Genomic DNA, 20703 nt, shown 5'->3' with positions numbered 1-20703 from the left:
CATAGTTCGAGCTACAGAGCACAATACACCCAAGTTCCAAAAGAGAACGCACCTGGTGAATTACCTGGAAAGGAAATCAGGAAAGGAGAGAATTGTGGCACCTACTCAACGCTCCATTCCCCAGTCGCCCCCCTTTCTGCCACCCCAGTTGCCTTCCATGTTGGCCTGAGGCAGGAAAGGGAGAAGGAAGAGGCTGGGGGTCTAGCAGGGCAGATGTGCAAAGGGAGAGGCAGGGAAGGAGGAGGGAGCTGAGAGCAGGATGCTGCTGCTGCTGCTGTGACAAACAGCCCAGGCTCCTGGGGGAGCAGGGTGAGGCCTTGCTGGAGGCTGCCCATGGCGTTCATGTGGCAACCCAGCCCCCTGGGGGGTTGGCAGGTGGGCCCCACTGCGCTCCTGCCTGCTCCTGCCCCTGCCAGGGAAAAACAAGAGATGCGCACAGGCAGAGGGCTGGAGAGGAAAGCCTTCGAGGAGAAGCAGGACACCTTCTTTTCAGCCAGGCCTTCCCCGGTTTCGTTCTGCTGGAAGGGGAAGGACCTGGAGCATCTCTTGCCAGTCACACCTGTAAGGGGCTGGCACTTCTGCCCTGGGCAGGATGGCACTGGAGTTCGATGGCATCACGGTGAGTGCAGAGCGGCGTGGGGGGGGGGCTCCATGATGTGATAGACAGATAGATGATAGAGGGGGGGGACAGACAGAGAGACAGACAGACATACAGACATGCCATTTTGGTTTGGGTGACTTTCTCTACTGTTGGCTACAGTTTGCAGGCAGGTAGGGTCTCAGCCTCCGTACCAGATGGAGCTGATAGACAGCTGCCCTGGACACAGAATTGACCTGCGTCTCCATGGACAGCTGTGAGTCCAAAATGACTCCCAGGCTGCACACCTGGTCCTTCAGGGGCACAGTTACCCCATTCAGGACCAGGGAGTCCTCCACACCTGCCCGCCTCCTGTCCCCCACAAACAGTACTTCTGTTTTGTCAGGATTCAACCTCAATCTGTTAGCCGCCATCCATCCTCCAACCGCCTCCAGACACTCACACAGGACCTTCACTGCCTTCACTGGTTCTGATTTGAAAGAGAGGTAGAGCTGGGTATCATCCGCATGCTGATGAACACCCAGCCCAAACCCCCTGATGATCTCTCCCAGCGGCTGCATGTAGATGTTAAAAAGCATGGGGGAGAGGACAGAACCCTGAGGCACCCCACAAGTGAGAGCCCAGGGGTCTGAACACTCATCCCCCCACCACCACTTTCTGAACACGGTCCAGGAGGAAAGAGCGGAACCACTGTATGACAGTGCCCCCAGCTCCCAACCCCTCTAGACGGTCCAGAAGGATGCTATGGTCAATGGTGTCAAAAGCCGCTGAGAGATCCAGCAGGACTAGGAAACTGCTTTCACCTTTGTCCCTAGCCCGCCGGAGATCATCAACCAGTGCAACCAAGGCAGTTTCAGTCCCTTAAAGAGAAACCAGCAGACCCTTTGCTTGGAAATTAAACAAAGGGTCTGCTGGTTTCTCTTTAAGGTTTCCAGACTCAAAAGAGAGCAGGGCAATTAAAGGCACAGAAGTCCTGTCCTCTATTGAGTCTGGCAACCCTACCAATCTGCATAGGAACTGAGGGGCCACCGTCAATTCAGCTTTCCAGCTGGAGCTTTTCTGAGCGGCTGTTAGCAAGCACCCCGCTCCCTTTGCCATCTCCCCTGGGGGACTTGTAGGTTGCCTTCGAGGAAACTGCTGTAAACTGTTTTGAAACCAGTAGATAGGAGGAGTGTGACGGGAATCTAACCAGTAAATAATAAAGAGTTGCTTTGCCCAGGGGGAATTTGAAGAGAACAGGGATGGCAATGGCTAAACAAGCAAAGCGCTTCTGAAGGCAGCCACTGGCACTCCAAAAGAGCAGAGCCACACAAGCGGCACAAATGGATTCTGCTTAATTCATCCCTCAGCCCCGCTGCTTCAGGCCTGCTCCTTTCCAGCGGCACCCAGCGAATCCCGCCTTGCCCTCCTGCCCTTACGGCAGCTCAGAGAATCCCTGCAAGAGGCGTGGATGTTCTTCATTGCTCTCAAAATCCTTTTGCAGACTGCAATGAATGCAGGTCCCTTTGTGGCAGTGGCCCAAAGGGCCATAATGAATGTGATAATGTGAACCCCCTATAAATCTAATAGAGAAGTTATGGTAGCTTGCTGCTTTAAGAAACTGATGATTTGGCAAGATGCCGTCCCTCACTGGGACAGGATAGCTGATACGCAAATCACAAAGATATAGCTCATAAGCTAGAACATAAGCTGATACATGGTGCAAATGCCTACAAGAAGCATACATGCAAACTAACAGAATGTAACAGATCACGGTGGGAATCAACGTTTAGTTAGCAATGCCTATCACACATGCGTATTAAACATGAAATGAGGTAATGATTTATATGATTGGTTAAAAATTGAAATATTAAGTATTGAACATGAAATGAGGCAATGATTCATATGATTGGTTAAAAATGCAATCCTTTGTCTGAAATGTTAAAGATACCCCTGCCCGGACCTTTGGGCGGGGTTGCAGTTTTGCAAAAAGATTTGACTGCAACCTATTGCTTTGCAATAAACAACAATGGACTCCGAACTCCTTGTCTCTGAGTTTTATTGGCTTAACTCAGAAGATAAGCCATTTTTGGCTTACAACACTTCTACCACCTTGCAAACATCGGTTCCTCAAGGGCAGAAACACCTTGCATTTCTCAAGTCCATTTTAGAAAACGCAAACAATAGCCCACAGCTTTGAGATTGACCCTTGTTGTCTTTCCATCCACCCCCTTAGCAACCCGATTGGAAAGAAATAGTGAACAAGAAGTTGAAGTTCCCGGAAGGCCTCCTCAACGCCATCCAAGATGGGCAACTGATGAAGGTCCAGCAGCTGCTGCAGGTGAGTGACGGGATCCTGAAGCAGCTGGATGAGGCCGAGGACCGGGCGTGGCGAGAGGCTCTCAACCTGGCCATCCGCACGGGCGGCGAGGAGATCACCAAGACGCTGCTGCGCGTTGTCAAGTTTGACTTCCGGCAGATCCACGAGGCCTTGCTGGTTGCTGTGGATACCAACCAGCCCACTGTGGTCAAGCTGCTGCTGGACCGCCTGGACCAGGAGAAAGGCCGCAAGATGGACATCAAGTCCTTCTCCTCGGCCTTGTTTGACAACTCCATTGACAACTCGCGCTTTGCCCCGGGCGTGACACCCCTCACCTTGGCTTGCGAGAAGGACCTCTACGAAATCGTGGACATGCTCCTGAAGAAGGGCCACGCCATCCCGGGGCCGCACAAGGTCTCGTGCTCCTGCCTGGAGTGCTCCAACGGCCGCAAGTTCGACCTGCTCAAGTTCTCGCTTTCTCGCATCAACACTTACAAGGGCATCGCCAGCCGGGCGCACCTCTCCATCGCCAGCGAAGACGCCATGTTGACGGCCTTCAAGCTCAGCCGAGAGCTCAAGCGCCTCTCCAAGAAGGAGCCCGAATTCAAGGTCTGTCTCTGGCCGCACCAAGCATGTAGGTCAAGGTGGGGAACATCTATGGCCCTCCAGGTATTGGTGGGCCACAACTCCCATCATCCCTGAACATTGGCCATGTAGGCTGGGAGTCCAACAACATCTGGAGGGCCACTGGTTCCTTAGCCTTTTAATTCCACAACACAATATTCACATCACAAGCCTAATTCTTTTTAGAGAAAGGAGTTGGGGTGGGGATTCCATGTAGACCATGTTAGGCATCAGGCCATTCGGATTCTGAGCAGAGAAAAGCCGTTCTCTTCAGAATTGGGGTGGGCCCTTGTGCTGTCCTTCCTTGATCCTTCCTTGTCCTTGTCCTCCCGTCCAGCCCGAGTACCTGGCCCTGGAGCAGCTGTGCCAGGAGTTTGCCTTTGAGCTGCTGGGAATGTGCCGCAACCAAAGCGAGGTGACGGCCGTCTTGAATGACGTTGCGGATTCCTCGAATGACGAGGAAGAGGAGGACTTCAATGACCAGGCCTTCGAGGAGGGGATCCCCAACTTGGCGAGGCTTCGCCTGGCTGTCAACTACAACCAGAAGCAGGTGGGCTTGTCAGAGGAACATGGTCTGGGGGCAGAAGGAAGCAGTGCCGGATTTAAGGCAGTGTGGGTTGTTCTCTTGCAAAGGGTGCCGAGCCTTTGCTTTGATCCAGGAGAGACCTTTCCATCTCATTCCCCCCCCCCAGTTTGTCGCCCACCCCATCTGCCAGCAAGTGCTGTCGTCCATCTGGTGCGGGAGCCTGCAGAGCTGGCGAGGCAGCACCAATCTCTGGAAGGTCTTCATCTCCAGCTCCATCTTCATGGGCATGCCTTTCCTGTGCCTCCTCTACTACTTTGCCCCCAGATCCAAGGTGAGTGGTTTGTGTCCAGGCATAACACACCGTCCTCTTCCCAGGCGACATGGCCTTGGACTCTTCAGCCCATAGGCAGCTTGGGGGTCCTCCTTGATGATCTCCTGGTGCCTATTGAATACTTCTTCCAGCATGCTTTTGCAGTCTGTATAGTAAACCATACCTGCCAAGTTCCTCTCTGAAAAATAAGGGACCGGACTGGAAGTAGCACACCAGAAGTAGCGCGGCGGCCATTTTGAAACTGGGCGGAGCATGCTCAGAAGTGACTTTTGATGCTGCTGTGCCCAGTTCCAAAATGGCTGCCGCACCAGAAGTCGTGCTGCAGCCATTTTGGAACTGGGCAGAGCGGCATCAAAAGTCGCTTCTGAGCATGCTCCGCCCAGTTCCAAAATGGCCGCCGCGCCAGAATAAACCACGAAAAAACAAAAAAGTCCGTTTTTTCGGCTGGGGACAGCAGGAAAAACGGGGGTTTCCCAGGGAAAACGGGAGACTTGGCAGCTATGATAGTAAACCCCTGAAAGACTATTGTAGTTAATTGCTATTTATGCAGATTACTTCATTTTTTTGATGGAACGGAAATGGCCTTTGTGACATTATCCATGCCAGGCTTGCACATCACCATATCTGGTTGGAGCTGATGGGTGTTATAGTCCAAAACAGCTGGAAGGCAGCGGGTTAAGGCAGGCTGGTGTACATCTATGGGGCGCATGCCCTCTCCTAACGTGCTGTGTGCCCCTTCTCTCACCAGCCTGCCAAAATGCTGAAGATCCCCGTGATCAAGTTCCTTCTGCATTCGGCCTCGTATGTCTGGTTCCTGGTCTTCCTGCTGGCAGAGTCGCTGGCGCTGGAGTACAACAACGAGACCTTTTCGGGGCGGAACCAGGATTTCTGGGAGACTTCGCTGCACATGATATGGGTGGCAGGTCTGTGTGGCCCACGTCAGACTGGCAGTGGCACTCCTCCTCGCGGCCCAGGATGCCCCCTGAACCCATGGCCTCTTTCCCCCAAGGATGGGGATCCAGAGCCCTGGGCCATGGCAATGAACAGCCAAGGTTGCCATTCCTCCAGCTGTGCCCAGTAGTGGGTTTTTATTCCCTGTGCTTTTCTCCTCCAGGTTTCTTCTGGTTTGAGTGCAAGGAGGTTTGGATCGAGGGCTTCCGCAGCTACCTCTTGGACTGGTGGAACTTCCTGGACATCGTCATGCTCAGCATGTACCTGGCCTCCTTTGTCCTCAGGCTCCTGATCTTCTTCCAGGGCCGTGTTTTCTGCCTGGATAACAAAGAGTCTGCAGAGTGCCGTTACTACACGGAAGCGGGTGAGCACCTCCCACGGGCTGGGATCTCTTTCCTTCTTCTGTGTTGCGATTCCGTGAGCTCTGGCTTCCGCCACGGTGTCCCATTGCATCAGAAGCGGTTTAGTCATCTTCTCTAATCTTCTCTACTCTAGAGAAGATTGGAAGTCGTTTATTGAATATATGGGAAATAATGGTGTACAGCTGAAAACGCTGGAAGCACTAAGATAAATTCAGCAGTGTAAATCGGTTTTGATGGATGCAATAATGGAATACTGAACGGTACAGTTTTTGTAAAATATGCAGGGATTTATGATATGTAAAATGAACCATGGGTACTTTAAATCGTAAAGCAGAAAATTTTAAAAAAATTATATACACAAAGAAGAAGAAGCGGTTTAGTCCTGCTGGCTACATGACGCGGAAAGCTGTCTGTGGACAAATGCCAGCTCCCTCGGCCTGAAAGCGAGATGAGCGCCACAACCCCATAGTCGCCTTTGACTGGACTTAACTATTCAGGGGTCCTTTACCTTTTTATCTTTTACTGGCTCCATTGGTGCACCTGTTTGAAAGTTCAACATAGAAGAAGTAAAATCCACATTTCCCTTTGACATTAGATTGCATGAGATCATGTGAGTTTCAATTAACCACAATGGCTATGTTCCACTTCCGCTGTGTGAAGTCCCAGGGCTTGGAGACTCCAGTGGGCCTGCTATTGAGTTTCTCTTGGGGGAATCTGATTGGCCACTGTCAGAACAGGATGCTACACTAGATGGGCCTTTGGCCTGATCCCACACAGCCACTTTCTTCTAAGATTCCTAAAATACTTAATTCTCTTTGCATCTTAAATTCAGTTCTTGCTTGTCACAAATGCGAGAGACGTGAAAATTTTAAAATTCTTCATTAATTTAGCGAAATCCAGGCTCCAGACCGAACCCCTTGTAATATTTAGCTCTGTGACAGATAAGCAAATGCACGCCTGCACATTGCTGAAATATTATTGCCATGCACCTGGGAAAGATGTGTTTGTTTTTCCTTTGGGAGAGGATGATACAAACTGTGAATTTGCTGTCACGTGATTAAGCACGATCCAGGTCCCCACTCATAGCTGCCAAGTCTCCCGTTTCCCCCGGGAAAACCCCTTTTTTACTTACCTTTTTTCGGTGGTCCCCTGTATCACTTCGTCTCCCGTTTTTCTCCGTTATTTTCTCCTGCCGGCGGCCATTTTTTTTTCTTTCCGATTTGCCCTTCTATGGGCACCAAAAATGGCCGCCGCCAGCTTCAAAAGACGCGACACCGGAAGTTGCGTCGGCGCACTTCCTGGCATGCGTACAAGCGGCTTTCAAAGCCGGCGGCGGCCATTTTGAGTGCCCATAGAAGGGCAAAGCGACACCGGAAGTTACGTCGACACAACTTCCGGTGTCAGATGGCTGCCACTCCCGGATTCTGCAGTCCGGAACTTGGAAGGTAAGTCCCCACTGCCTTAGCCCAGCCTTGCCCACCCTGCTGCCCTCCAGACATTTTGGACTGCATCTCCCATCAGCCCAAGCAAAATATGGCCACTCTGGCTGGCAGGGGCTGATGGGAGTCAGGGAAGGCAGCCTTTAGAACAGGCACCCCCAAACTGTGGCCCTCCAGATATTTTGGCCTACATCTCCCATGATCCCTAGCTAACAGGACCAATGGTCGGGGAAGATGGGAATTGTAGTCCAAAACATCTGGAGGGCCGAAGTTTGGGGATGTCTGCTTTAGAAGGTAAAGGAAAAGGCTTCAGACATTGGTACAGGAACACACAAGGAAGGGCTGTGGCCGAAAGAAACCTTGGCCCACGGAGGCAATGGAGCAGGGAAGCTGACTTGCAAAAGGTGTGCGCCACCTGACACAGGTGTCACCTGGCACTGATCCTCCCTCCCTTTTGTGACACAGGCCGTCAGGAGTGGCACACCGAAGACCCCCAGTTCATGGCCGAGGTGCTCTTTGCCGTGACCAGCATGCTGAGCTTCACCCGTATGGCTTACATCTTGCCCGCCCACGAAACCTTGGGGACCCTGCAGATCTCCATTGGCAAGATGATCGACGACATGATCAGGTGTGTGTGTGTGTGTGTGTGTGTGTGTGTGTGTGTGTGTGTGTGTGTGTGAGATGCTGTGCTAGCCTCTTGACTTTGTTTTGCTGGTTTTAATGTTGTATTTGTAAAGAAATCTGATTGAGAACAATAATACAGTGGTGCCTCGCAAGACGAATTTAATTCGTTCCGAAAGTCAATTCGTTTTGTGAAAAATTTGTCTTGCGAATCGCGGTTTCCCATAGGAATGCATTGAAATTTCTTTTTTTTGCCCATAGGAACGCATTAATTAAATTTCAATGCATTCCTATGGGATGCAAGACGAATTTTTTGCAAAACGAATTCGTCTTGCGAGGTACCACTGTAGCTGTTATAGAGGGGGAAAACACTGCTCCTTTTCCCTTACGGGGTAGCCAAGAGCCTGTATAGAGTCCTTGAGTAGGTTCCCTGTCGGTAGGGGAAAATAACAGAGGCCAACCAGAGAATATTGAGAAGCAAAGCAGCTAGTAAACCTGATCTGTATTAAACTGTTGCAACAGGATCCCCCATTATCCCCACACAGGGAGGGAGGAGAGGAACCCAAAACATTGGTGTGCAAGCTCTTATATAGACTTTTGAAATTGCCTACCCTGCAGCCCAAGACCACCCCAAAAAACATCATACATACATCACAAAAGGAGGCGGGTCTACAGCAGAAATATATCACAGGAGGCAGGTATCTGAAGAAGTGTGCATGCACACGAAAGCTTATACTGTACCAAGAACAAACTTAGTTGGTCTCTAACGTGTTATTGGACTTTTTAAATATATATTTCGAGCGGAAATCCTATTTGCCATGATATCTGTTAATGGCCGCTAATTTTACCTGGGCAGCCTGGCCATTCTTTTGTGATGGTAAATACTTCAGTTCCTGAATCCAGGTCACAGGCACACCCTCTTCATGCACAAATACGGCCTTAAGACAGGATTTGTAAGCAAAAAGACAAAGGGAAGGCTTTCCCCATTTCCTCCCTCCTTTGGGAGAGTCAAAATGGTTTCAGGATTGCTCTCCTGTACTATTTCAGACACGTGGTTTATGTTCTTATGCATGTGTTTGCCTTGTACATTTAATATAATAATAATAATAATATTATTATTATTATTATTATTATTATTATTATTATTTATACCCTGCCCTACCCAGCCAAGGCAGGGTATAGATATAAAACAGCTGATTAAAATACAACTTAAGAACAAGATTAAATACATTAAAATTAAAATGCAGCCTCATACGGAAGGAAAAGGGGGAAATGGGGGAGGGGATCAGGTTGGCTCCAGGCCAAAAGCCAGGTGGAACAACTCTGTCTTACATTCCATGCAGAAAGAAATCAGGTCCCGCAGAGTGTTCCACCAGGTCGGGGCCAGTGTTGAGAAGTCCCTGGCTCTAGTTGAGGCTAATCTGATTTCCTTCGGGCCCAGGACCTCTAGGATGTTACTATTTATGGACCTTAAGGTCCTCCGTGGGGCATACCGGGAGAGACGGTCCCGTAAGTACGAGGGTCCTAGGCCGTAAACGTTTATTTTATATTTGGGACCTTAGAATTCTTTTAACAACAGAGGCCCTGCTATTCTTCAGCTTTTTGGCTTCCTTGTGCTTCTCCTCCTCCTCTCCAGGTTCATGTTCATCATGGTGATCATCTTGACGGCCTTCCTGTGTGGGATGAACAACGTCTACGTCCACTATCAAGACTCTGAGAAGCTGGGGAGGTACGGCAGCTGGCTTGGCGGCATCAAGGGCTAGAAAGGATGAGATTGGACGGCTAGGAGATTGTCCAGGGCGCTGGGCCAAAGGCCAGTGATGTGACCTCCTTGCCAAGCAGGTTCTGAACCTGGTCAGTACTCAAAGGGGATGCCACCCAGGAACCCCATGTATGTAAGGCCCCCCACTATAATAATAATTAAAATCATTAAAATACACTAATTTCTTAAACATTAAAAGCCTCCCTAAACAGGGCTGCCTTCAGATGTCTTCTAAAAATCTGGTAGCTGTTTTCCTTTTTGACATCTGATGGGAGGGCGTTCCACAGGGCAGGCGCCACCACCGAGAAGGCCCTCTGCCTGGTTCCCTGCAACTTGGCTTCTCGCAACGAGGGAACCGCCAGAAGGCCCTCTGTACTGGATCTCAGTGTCTGGGCAGAACGATGGGGGTGGAGACACTCCTTTAAGTATACTGGACCGAGGCCGTTTAGGGCTTTAAAGGTCAGCACCAACACTTTGAACTGTGCTCGGAAATGTACTGGGAGCCAATGTAGATCTTTCAAGACCGGTGTTATGTGGTCTCGGCGGCCGCTCCCAGTCACCAGTCTAGCTGCCGCATTCTGGGTTAGTTGTAGTTTCCGGGTCACCTTCAAAGGTAGCCCCACGTAGAGTGCATTGCAGTAGTCCAAGCGGGAGATAACCAGAGCATGCACCACTCTGGCGAGACAGTCTGCAGGCAGGTAGGGTCTCAGCCTGCGTACCAGATGGAGCTGATAGACAGCTGCCCTGGACACAGAATTGACCTGCGCCTCCATGGACAGCTGTGAGTCCAGAATGACTCTCAGGCTGCGCACCTGGTCCTTCAGGGGCACAGTTACCCCATTCAGGACCAGGGAGTCCCCCACACCTGCCCGCCTCCTGTCCCCCACGAACAGTACTTCTGTCTTGTCAGGATTCAACCTCAATCTGTTAGCTGCCATCCATTCTCCAATACAAAGATAGGAGGAGCAAAGCCCATTTGCAAAGCACATTTGCCTCCAGCTCTGCCCACCAAGGGAATGCAGCCCCCATCAGGGAAAGAAGCTCTTGAGCTGAAGATGGTTACCTTAGACCTGATCTTGGCACTCAGACTCTTTGCAACTATAGCAGGAAGCAGTCGCCAGGTTGCAGCTCTTTGGCTGAATCAGGAGGGGTCCAAGATACCCATTCATTGTTGTTTACATAATTTCTATTCCACAAAAGTACAGAAATCGGCTTACACAAAATCAGCAGAGCACAAAAAAAATAAGGTTGAATGCAATCCAGCTGTTTTGGGTCTCAGGAGAAAACCCAAAATCCAGTGTCACCACCTGCGTAAATATGGCAAAACCGGAGAGTTGCCTGTGAGTGCCCCCAGATTGTATCTGTATTTCACGAGAGGGATTCAAGCGGGTGCTGGAACTTCAGGTGCGCACAGTTAGAATGAATTGAGGGACTCTGTTGTCCACTTTAAAAAGAAAGAAAGTGGCTTTTTGCAGATTGGAAAGTGACAGGGAAATCATGGAATCATAGAATCTTTTTTTTAAGACAATTTATTAAATTTTCCAATTGAACACATTAAACAAAAACAAAACATTCAACCACACACACAGCAACACATAAGAAACACAAAATCTCCTCTTTTTAACATCTAATCAATTATTACAATTTACTTTGCTCTGCCGAGCTTTGACTTCCCTCCTTCCCCCCATTCGATTATCTTGTCCACTCCTATCTCGCAGTTCCTGTATTCCTTCTACTTAAAGTCAGTTCGTAGGATTTATTTCAGTCCTGCATGTGTCTTTAAACTTCTACAGTTCTTCTCTATATAGTCCACAAATTTACTCCAGTCTTTTTGGAACCTTGATTCTCCCTGGTTTCGGATCCTGCTAGTCAGTCTTGCTAGTTCCGCATAGTCCATCATTTTCGTCTGCCACTCTTCAATCGTCAATAAATCCTGAGGTTTCCATTTTTGGGCTAACAAAGTCCTAGCCGCGGTTGTCACATACATAAATAATATAGAATCATAGAATCTTAGAGTTGGAAGGGACCCAAGGGTCATCTAGTCCAACCCCCTGCAGTGCAGGTGTCTCAGCTAAAGCAATAGCTTTAAATGCAGTAGCAGGAAGACCAGGGCCGGGTTTAGGTTTGATGAGGCCCTAAGCTACTGAAGGTAATGGGGCCCTTTCTGTGTCCAACTGTCCTTTGTCAACAACTAATGGTCACTGTTTTTTGTGTTGAATATATGCTAGATGGTCATTTATGGACATAGTGGGTATCTCAAGCTATTTGCCCATGTTGCCATGCAAGCAGTCCCTGCAGAATGTAGGCACCCTGTATATAGAAAGGAGCAAACCAGGGATATTTTAGGGAGCAGGCTGGCAGGAGGGGCCCATGACTTTCATCATAGGAGCCTACACAACACAAAACACCTGTTGCTGTATGTAGGTTTTATTTTATTTGTTCTTTTATCTTATATTTTGGAAATCATAGAGTTGGAAGAGACCACAAGGGCCATCCAGTCCAACCCCCTGCCCAGCAGGAAACACCATCAAAGCATTCTTGACATATGGCTGTCAAGCCTCTGCTTAAAGACCTCCAAAGAAGGAGACTCCACCACACTCCTTGGTAGCAAATTCCACATCCAGCTACAGGGAACCAGGCAGAGAAATGTACATCCAGTTCCCCCCCCTTTAAATCCCCCCCCAGAGAGTGGGGCCCTAAGCTGTAGCTTATATGTAAATCTAGCACTGAGGAAGATGTGTAAATACCCCCCACATGTATCAGGATGCTCTTTGTCCTATAACTGCCCCACAAGCAAATCAAAATGAAAGGTCAAGGAAGACGGGATATAATCTAACCTCTGCATAAGCTTCGTGCGAGCAGATCAGGATGAATGTTGAAATAAACATTGAATGAGCATGTCCCCTGGAGGAAGCCTGGTGGGAGAGGGCACCCCGACTCGAAACCCCCAGCTGTTTTCACCTTGCCATCCCTTCTCCCATGCAGCTTCAATGAGACATTCCAGTTCCTCTTCTGGACCATGCTTGGGATGGAGAAACACGATGTGGTGGACATGCCCAATTTCTTCGTAGCTCAGCTGGTGGGGAGGGTGCTGTATGGGGTCTTCACCATCGTCATGGTGGTCGTCCTCCTCAACATGCTCATTGCCATGATCACAAGGTCCTTCCAGAAAATCGAGGTGAGTGCCCGCCTTATCCTTTGCATGGCATCTTACGGCTACCGGAATGGGACCGGGTTTGGGGAAGAGTGGAACAGAGAGATGGATCCATACTCTGCGAGAAGCAAAGCTACAGGGAACCAGGCAGAGGGCCTTCTTGGTAGTGGCGCCCTCCCTGTGGAACGCCCTCCCATTGGAGGTCAAGGAGATAAACAACTACCTGACATTTAGAAAACACCTAAAGGCAGCCTTGTTTAGGGAAGTTTTTAATCTGCGATATTTTAATGTATTTTAATCTTTGTTGGAAGCCGCCCAGAGTGGTGGGGGAAACCCAGCCAGATGGGTGGGGTATAAATAAATAAATAAATAAATAAATAAATAAATAATTCTCCAGGGACTTGCAGCTAGAGATGGGAGGAGGCAGCAACTTCAGTCTTGTGCTGGGTTCATCACAACTCAGCGCTGTTTCCATTCCACTACATATCAGCTTCCTCTTGCTGTCTGCTGTGGCCTAATTAATTCATTTCAGTGGAAAGGAAACACCAAAAACAACGCAGTAGATAGACTTGGGGGGGGGGACAATAGCAAATGCCCACTTGTATTTCCTTATGTGGTGGTTTCCATTCTTCACCTGTGATGAATATGTGAATTGCGGGATTTCATTTTTAAAAAAATGATCTTTATTAATTCCCCACATAGACATATATACACAGACAACAAAACATACAAAACAAAAGCAATACAAGCAAAGAAAAAAATAAAGTAAAAGAAAAAAAGAATATAATATATTACAATTAAATAACAAGTTAAAATGTAAAACTTCCCATCATTCTCATTATACTGCTTAAATTGTCTATATTTTCTTACACAAATTTGCATTATTTCATTTTATATATGTGTGTGATCCAATATGGTATCTAATACACTTTTTATTTACAAGTATCAATCTAGTTCTGCAAGTATGTTGTTGTTTGTACAATGCAATTTTAGATCTTCTTTAAATATTTTCCATTCTCCATATACTTTCTGGTTTTGACACTCCTCTGATTCTTCCCGTAGTTTTGCTAGTTGCATGTATTCTGTTGCGGGACTTCCACTCCCATCTGCATTCCCAATGGGCTTCTCTGACACTTTCCTACTTGTAGCCAGCAGAGGCACCTCTGCGCAGCATATCCACGATGTTTCTGGGTAGTGCACAATAGCTCTCTACTGCTATCGGTCAGATTCACTGCCCGCCCCCCGCCCCCCTTGCACCGTTGGTCTCCAGACGATGCTGCTATTCTCCCGGGAGATGCGGCTGCTGTTGGTCTGTGCTCTCCATTTCCTGCTTCTGGATTGCAAAGGCCATAGCTCAGTGGTACAGCAATTGCTCTGCATGCAGAAAATCCCAGGCTCAGTCTCCAACTAGGGCTAGGCAACTAGGCAAGAGCTACTTCATTCTGAGCCAGTCCTTTGAGCCCATCTATCTCAGGGTTTCCCAAACTTGGGTCTCCAGCTGCTTTTGGACTACTGTTCGCGTCTGGTCCTGCTAGCTAGGGATGATGTGAGTTGTAGTCCAAAAACAGCTGGAGACCCAAGTTTGGGAAACCCTGAGCTAGATGGACTCAAAGGACTGGCTCAGAATGAAGTGGCTCCCTGCGTTCCTGTGGCTTAAGGGAAGACCCATAGCTCAGAGGTAGCACACCTGCTTGCGTGCAAAAGGTTCAGTCTCCAATGGCAGCTCCAGGCATTGCCCTGGAGAGCCATTGCCCTGCACTGTTAATAATTCTGAGACAGGTGGACCAATTGCCTGACAACTTGCCCGTGTTCCTATGTAAGCCTTTTTTTAATGATCTTTTTGGACTGAAGAGCAGGGCAAAGATGCTCTAGATCTGGGGTGGTCAACTCCCAAAAGAGGGGGATTCAGGTCAAAAAGTTGTTGCGCTTTTTTAAGGCAGGAATGGAAAGTCCTGCTTTTTGGGGTGAAGGGCAAAAATATTGACCTTTTTTAAAGGGAACCAAACTTGTTGAGCTTCTTTGGGAGAACCAGTGATCTACCAGTGATCTAAGATCACATACATCCAGTAATCTACCGGTAGATCACGATCTACCTGTTGGACGTGCCTGCTCCAGATAAATAAAGAGCACCCCTCGTATTTACCAGAGTCTTCCTTGCCGCCTCTTCTCTCCTGTGCTCTTCAGAACGATGCCGACGTGGAGTGGAAGTTTGCCCGCTCCAAGCTCTACTTGTCTTTCTTCAGGGAAGGCTTGACGCTGCCAGTGCCCTTCAACATCATCCCGTCACCAAAGTCTATCTTCTACGCCGTCAGGTAATTTGTCAGGCTGCTCCTGAGACCCTAGAGGTGGGGAGGGTCTGATAGTTCTGTGTTAAACTTAGCCCTTGGCAGCAGAGGGCTGGTTTAAGGACTGGCAGACTCCCTGTGTTCCCCGCTATCTGCAAAACTGTTGCTTTTACAAGCACAGTGCTCCTTCTGCAGTTACCAGAAACCAGTCCTTGAATGTGACAGCCCATAATAGCAGGGCACCATCATTGCATTATTTTCGGAACCCATTCCAAACTATTTTTTTTTCCACTTAGGCAAGCCTATTCAGTCATGTGATTTTAAAATGAACTTTTATTGTGTGTAATTGTTTTAAGATTGCTGACTTTCTTTCTGTTTACATGTTAAATTTGTTTCTAATCCATGCTTCCTTCGAAATATTCTTAAGCAATACTTGAGGGCTTATCCACCACACTTCCTCTTGTTCCCGCTGCTTTCCCCTGGGGTGGGGGGGGGGAGAATGCCGCTTAGTGCTCAATCAGAGCAAGTGGCAATTTAGGTCTTCCCCAGATTGCCATTGGTTCCAGTCTACCACTAAGCATGTGCATGTTTTCTCTTGGAAAGTGCGCAGACCTTTGCCTAGAAGGTGCGGCTGAAGTAGAAAACCACTCTGACCTGCATACCCTCCAACATTTCTCCAATGAAAATAGGGACATCCTATTTAACATCATCATCATCATCATCATCATCATCAACAACAACAACAACAACAACAACAACATTTATACCCTGCCCAGCTGACTGGGTTGCCTCAGCTGCTCTGGGAGACTTCCAACTTATATAGGAACATCATTAAACATAAAAAGCTTCCCTATACAGAGCTGTCTTCAGATGTCTTCTAAAGGTTGTCTAGCTACTGATCTCCTTGGTTCAGGGCGGCCGCATAACTCCATACACTCCAACATTTATCCAATGAAAATCGGGACGTCCTAAGGAAAAGTGGGACATTCCAAAATCAGGTCAGAAACCAGGACAGCTTCTGTAAATCCACGACTGTCCCTAGAAAATAGGGACACTTGCTTTCTAGGCAAGACAGAAGCAGACATTTGTCCTTTGCAAAACACTTAAGAGGATGTAAATTTTGTTAAATTAAGAATAATAATAAACATTACAGTCTGCCTTGTTCACGGGCCTCTCAGCTCACCTCTTTCTTTCCCCATCTTCTCCCAGGGGCCTCTTCCGCTTCCTGTGCTGTTACAAACCAAAGCGCCAGCAGAAATACCCCCCCATCTCAACCATTGTAAGTTCCCTTTGTGTCTGTTTCACAGGTGTGTTCCTTGCACCCAGGACTCTGCTTTGGATTTGTGCTGGGAGTGGGGAAGGAGAAGACCATCTAGCTAGCACATCAGAAGTGCTCTTGGCAGGGCAGCCGCTGCTGCCTGCAAGGAGGGACAGAGGGAGGGGGAGACAGTGGCGAGGCTGGTGCTGCGCACCTGCGGCATCCGTTTCAGTGGCCCTTTCCCTCCATTCAGTGACATTTATGAAAGACTGTTGCATCAATTAAAAATTAGTTTATGGGCCAAGTTGCTTCTGTGCTGCACCAACAAGCCTGTGCACTCCTAGTGCCATAATGTCCTGCCGTCTTCTGCTTTTCAAATAATTGCATCTGTTTGCTTTTCAACTAATTATTTCGGAGGCCATGCCTCTCTGGGCACCCTGAAGCATGTGCAGAGTGCTTTGCAGCCACAACCGCCAGCCCCCTGCCTCCTAGCCTCCAGATGCAAGCCTCCTCCCAGGGCCCTCCTGGGAGGTGTGGCCCCTCTTGCCATGTCTCATATGGGAACCCTGCCAGCCCCCTGACTCTGCCCTTCTGCCCCCCCCAGTCTAACCCCTCCACGGAGGAGGGCGGCCAGCGTACGGAGAGTCGCGCTGCCTACCGTCACCAAGTGCTCAAGGCTCTGGTGCAGCGCTACATCGACACGGCCCGGCGGGAGTTTGAGGAGAGCCGCAGGAAAGGTAAGCAGTGTTGCCTCGGAAGGGGGGATCCTGATGGGTGGCCTTGCCCAGAAGGTCTTGCCCACCACCCTCCCTGCCAGACGTCTGCAACCGGGTGCCCTCAGCTGTCTCAACCACAGCTCCATCAGCCCCAGCCGGCTCTGATGTAGAATGCTGCAGATTCTGGGAGTCCATACCAGCTGGTGGGCGTTCCCCGCTCCCTTTCTGCTTGGCTCTGTATATCTCTTTCTGTGAGATCTCTGTATCTCTGCCTCCTCTGGCCTCTAGCTTCTGTCAATGTGCCGCTTTGCTGCCCCACATGGCTAATTTTCTCTCTCTCTTCAGGTGGGACTCAAATCAGAAACCAGAAAATTCAGGTTGTGCATTTAGAGCTGATTGGTCGGTCTTCTGCCTGGCCTTCAATTTGAATTGGCCTGACCCTCTATTTTATATTCCACACATTTATCATATATAAAATAGTAATAATGAAAGAATTCAAATATTCCCCCTCCCATCCTATGACTTTTCCCAACTTCCCCTTCTAGTTCTTTAAATATTTGCTATAATTTATTTTTCCTGATTTGGTTAATCTTTTAATTAAATGCTCTTCTATTCTTATCTTTTATACCACATTTTCTTGCCAATTCTTCTTCTTCTTTGGCAATCACTCGTATCCGAGTAAGATTGTCTTCCATAAACACGGTTTTAACAATGGGTCCGTAAGTGACTATGGAGGCCAATTCTGGACCCACACGTCCTTCCACAGTGGGGACATTGGTTTCCAGGCGGAAGTTGATCACGGTGTGGATTTGCCAAGTGTGCCTTCCTCTTAGCACGGTTCTCCCTTGCGTCCTGAGTTCGAGTGTCTTCAAAGCCCGTGACACCTTTGGTAAAGGATGTTCTCCAACTGGAGCACTCGCAGGCCAGTGTTTCCCAGTTGTCAGTGTTTATACTACATTTTTAAAGATTTGCCTTGAGAGCATCTTTGAACCTCTTTTGTTGACCACCAGCATTACGCTTTCCATTTTTAAGTTCGGAATAGAGTGTAGTTGCTTTGGAAGACGATCATCAGGCATCCGTACAACATGACCAGTCCAACGAAGTTGATGTTGAAGAATCAATGCTTCAACACTGGTGATCTTTGCTTCTTCCAGTAATTCTTGCCAATAATGTTTTACACTTCATTAGTTTACAAACTGTTATTTCTTAATCTTCACATTTGTTCCCTTAGCTGTAAGTGTTTACTCAAACCCTGCTCACGAGTCCATTTCTTTACAGTGTTTCTGTGGATACAGCATAAGCGGTTCCCATTCTTTTTAAGTGTCTCTCCATTGTCAATGTCCGCAGATCTGGGCAACCGCTTGACGGAGCTGAACAAGTCCGTGGTGCGCCTCCACTCGGAGATGAAACACCTGCGCCACACTGTGGCTGCCAACGGCACAGCCTCCAACCCCTTGGACGGTGCCAGCGTTCTGCACAAGTACATCATGAAGGTGCGCAGCAGCTTCCAGGGCTACGACAACAACGATGCAGGCAGCTCTGGGCAGGGGTCCCCCGTGGAAGCTGTTGTGCACCAGGATGGGGCCATTGCTGAAGAGGACGCAACACCGTTGCCTCAGGAACCCTCTGAGGGACAACAGGCGGAAGCTGAGGAAGGGCCGCCCCAGGGGGAAGCTGAGGAGAGACAGCCTGGGGTGGAGGCTGAGGAGAGGCCGCTGGAGGTGGAAGCTGAGGAGAGGCCATCCCAGGTGGAGCTGAGGGTGCCAGAGGTGGTAATAGATCTGGCACCAGAAGAGAACCCTATCGAAGAACCAGAGACCTGATCTGCCTTTACTCCAAAGAGGAGTGACCTGTTTCATTTTCAGCCGGGATCCGCTGTAGAGTTCAGGGTGGCCTTTCCTTAGCAGCCTAGGGGGAAGTCATGCTTGTAGAGTCTGACATGTACAAGGTGCGCACACACACAGGACAACACAGTGTCCTTTCTTAAGCCGACATCCTTTGCCAAGCGAGAAAGAATGTGCAATTCATCCAGCTGGCACAAGGGCTCCTTACTGGGTGGAATGGGAAGGCAGTGAAGAGTTAGTTACAGTAATAAAGGCAAATGATTCTTTGAGCCAGGCTCCTGCTATTGGCACTTTACCAAGCCTTCAAGCCACATTGATTTCTGTAGTGCTTTGCGGGTGGAGCTTGGGGGGGCAGAAGAGGTTGGCAGCTGTAAGAAACAGTTTGACTTTGCCACTCCACAAGCCAGCAGCCGGAGAATGGGAGAGTGTTCCTAGGCCTCACTGGGACCAGAAGTCCCCCAAACAGTTACCCATATTTTTTTGGGGGGGTGGGAGAGCAGCCACCCCTCAAATTGCTCTACAGTAACTTCAAGTGTGTGCACAGATTTATGCAGCGTGTGCCTCCAGCTTTCTTACATTAAATTTATTAATCAAGTAAATGGATGTTATTAACTAAACTTAATAAATATTTTATGGGCAATGAGTACTCCTGTGGTCCTGTGTTTGTTTAGCGAATACTGTATCTTTTTATTATTACTATTATTATTATTAATGTAAACTCAGATAGCGGATATGTTGGGAAAGTTGGACCTTGCTACACGGCACAGATATTTTTATAGGACTGAGTCAAAATGGGGAGCTCGGTTTCTTGAATGCTGATCCCACCCCTCCAGCAAAATTTCCTGGGTCACATAAACATGGGGAGGATCACTGTTCCTTTTAGAGCAGGGGTGGCCAACTCCCAATAAACTGCGATCTACTCACAGAGTTAAAGACTTGCAGTGATCTACCCCCTTTTGGGGGGTTCAGGTCAAAGCCGTCGAGCTTTTTTTAGGGAAGAGGGAAGCTCGTTTCTTGGGTGTTCAGGTCAAAGTTTTTTTATTAGGAAGGAAAGCCCTATTATGTGGGGTTCAGGTCAAACTTGTTGAGCTTCTTTTAGGGAAGAGGGAAGGTCCGTTTTTGGAGGGTGAAGGGCCAAAATGTTGAGTTTTTTTAGGGGAGCCCAAGTTGTTCAGCTTCTTTGGGGGGAGCCAGTGATCTACCAGTGATCTACCACAGATGTCCAGTGATCTACTGGTAGATCACGATCTACCTGTTAGACGTGCCTGCTTTAGAGGGGATACAAATGCCCCGCCCCCCGCTGATTAATCACCAGGCGGATGATGCAAAAGCAATAGTAAAACAAGCCCCGCAAGAGGGATAACAACTTTGGACTCATCCCCTGTTATGTACTGAGCTTGGATCCTAGAAAAATAGGCAGGTAGGATCCCAGAATGCAACAACCGATTGGCCTGCAGGAGCAGCCCAATCAGGCTCCAGGAGGGAAGCAGAGCCAGCCAATCACATGGGGGCCATTGTGTAAATAATGTACAGTGGTACCTCGACTTTTGAACGACTCGACAACCGAATTTTTCGAGTTACATACCGGTATGAGGGTAATGGCCGCACACTTACAAATGTCTTGACATCCGAATGGAAACCGCGGCAGTTTTAGATAGGGATTTTTCGACTTACGAATTTTTAGATAGGGTTGCTTCGACTTACAAATTGTTTCGTTTCCAGTGCATTCCTATGGGAAATCGTGTTTCCAATGGCGCTTTTCGACTTACGAGTTTTTCAACCTACGAAGGTGCCTTCAGAACGGATTAAATTCGTAAGTCGAGGCACCACTGTATATAAAGCCAGAGGTTTTTGGGGGGGAAATGAATTCACTGTTTACAATCTGCAATAAAGAGCATGAAATCGCTACACGACTCAGAGTATATTTCATCCC

General features: G+C 48.6%; 1 protein-coding gene across 1 annotated transcript; it reads left to right on the top strand.

Moving 5' to 3' along the window:
- Window positions 1–592: 592 nt before the first annotated feature.
- Window positions 593–18749, top strand: LOC132592042 (short transient receptor potential channel 2-like). Its single transcript, XM_060274014.1, has 13 exons — window positions 593–619; window positions 2814–3506; window positions 3859–4071; window positions 4214–4378; window positions 5127–5301; window positions 5493–5693; window positions 7596–7758; window positions 9388–9480; window positions 12499–12691; window positions 14852–14979; window positions 16162–16246; window positions 16836–16947; window positions 18274–18749. Exons 1-13 carry the CDS (start codon window positions 593–595, stop codon window positions 18747–18749), a joined length of 2724 nt encoding a protein of 907 aa, XP_060129997.1.
- Window positions 18750–20703: the final 1954 nt, after the last annotated feature.

The sequence above is a fragment of the Zootoca vivipara genome, chromosome 4 (assembly GCF_963506605.1).
Source record: "Zootoca vivipara chromosome 4, rZooViv1.1, whole genome shotgun sequence".
In the NCBI taxonomy this organism is placed as follows: domain Eukaryota; kingdom Metazoa; phylum Chordata; class Lepidosauria; order Squamata; family Lacertidae; genus Zootoca; species Zootoca vivipara.
The sequence above is the reverse complement of the archived record's forward strand: the minus strand, read 5'-3'. Positions and strand labels throughout refer to the sequence as shown.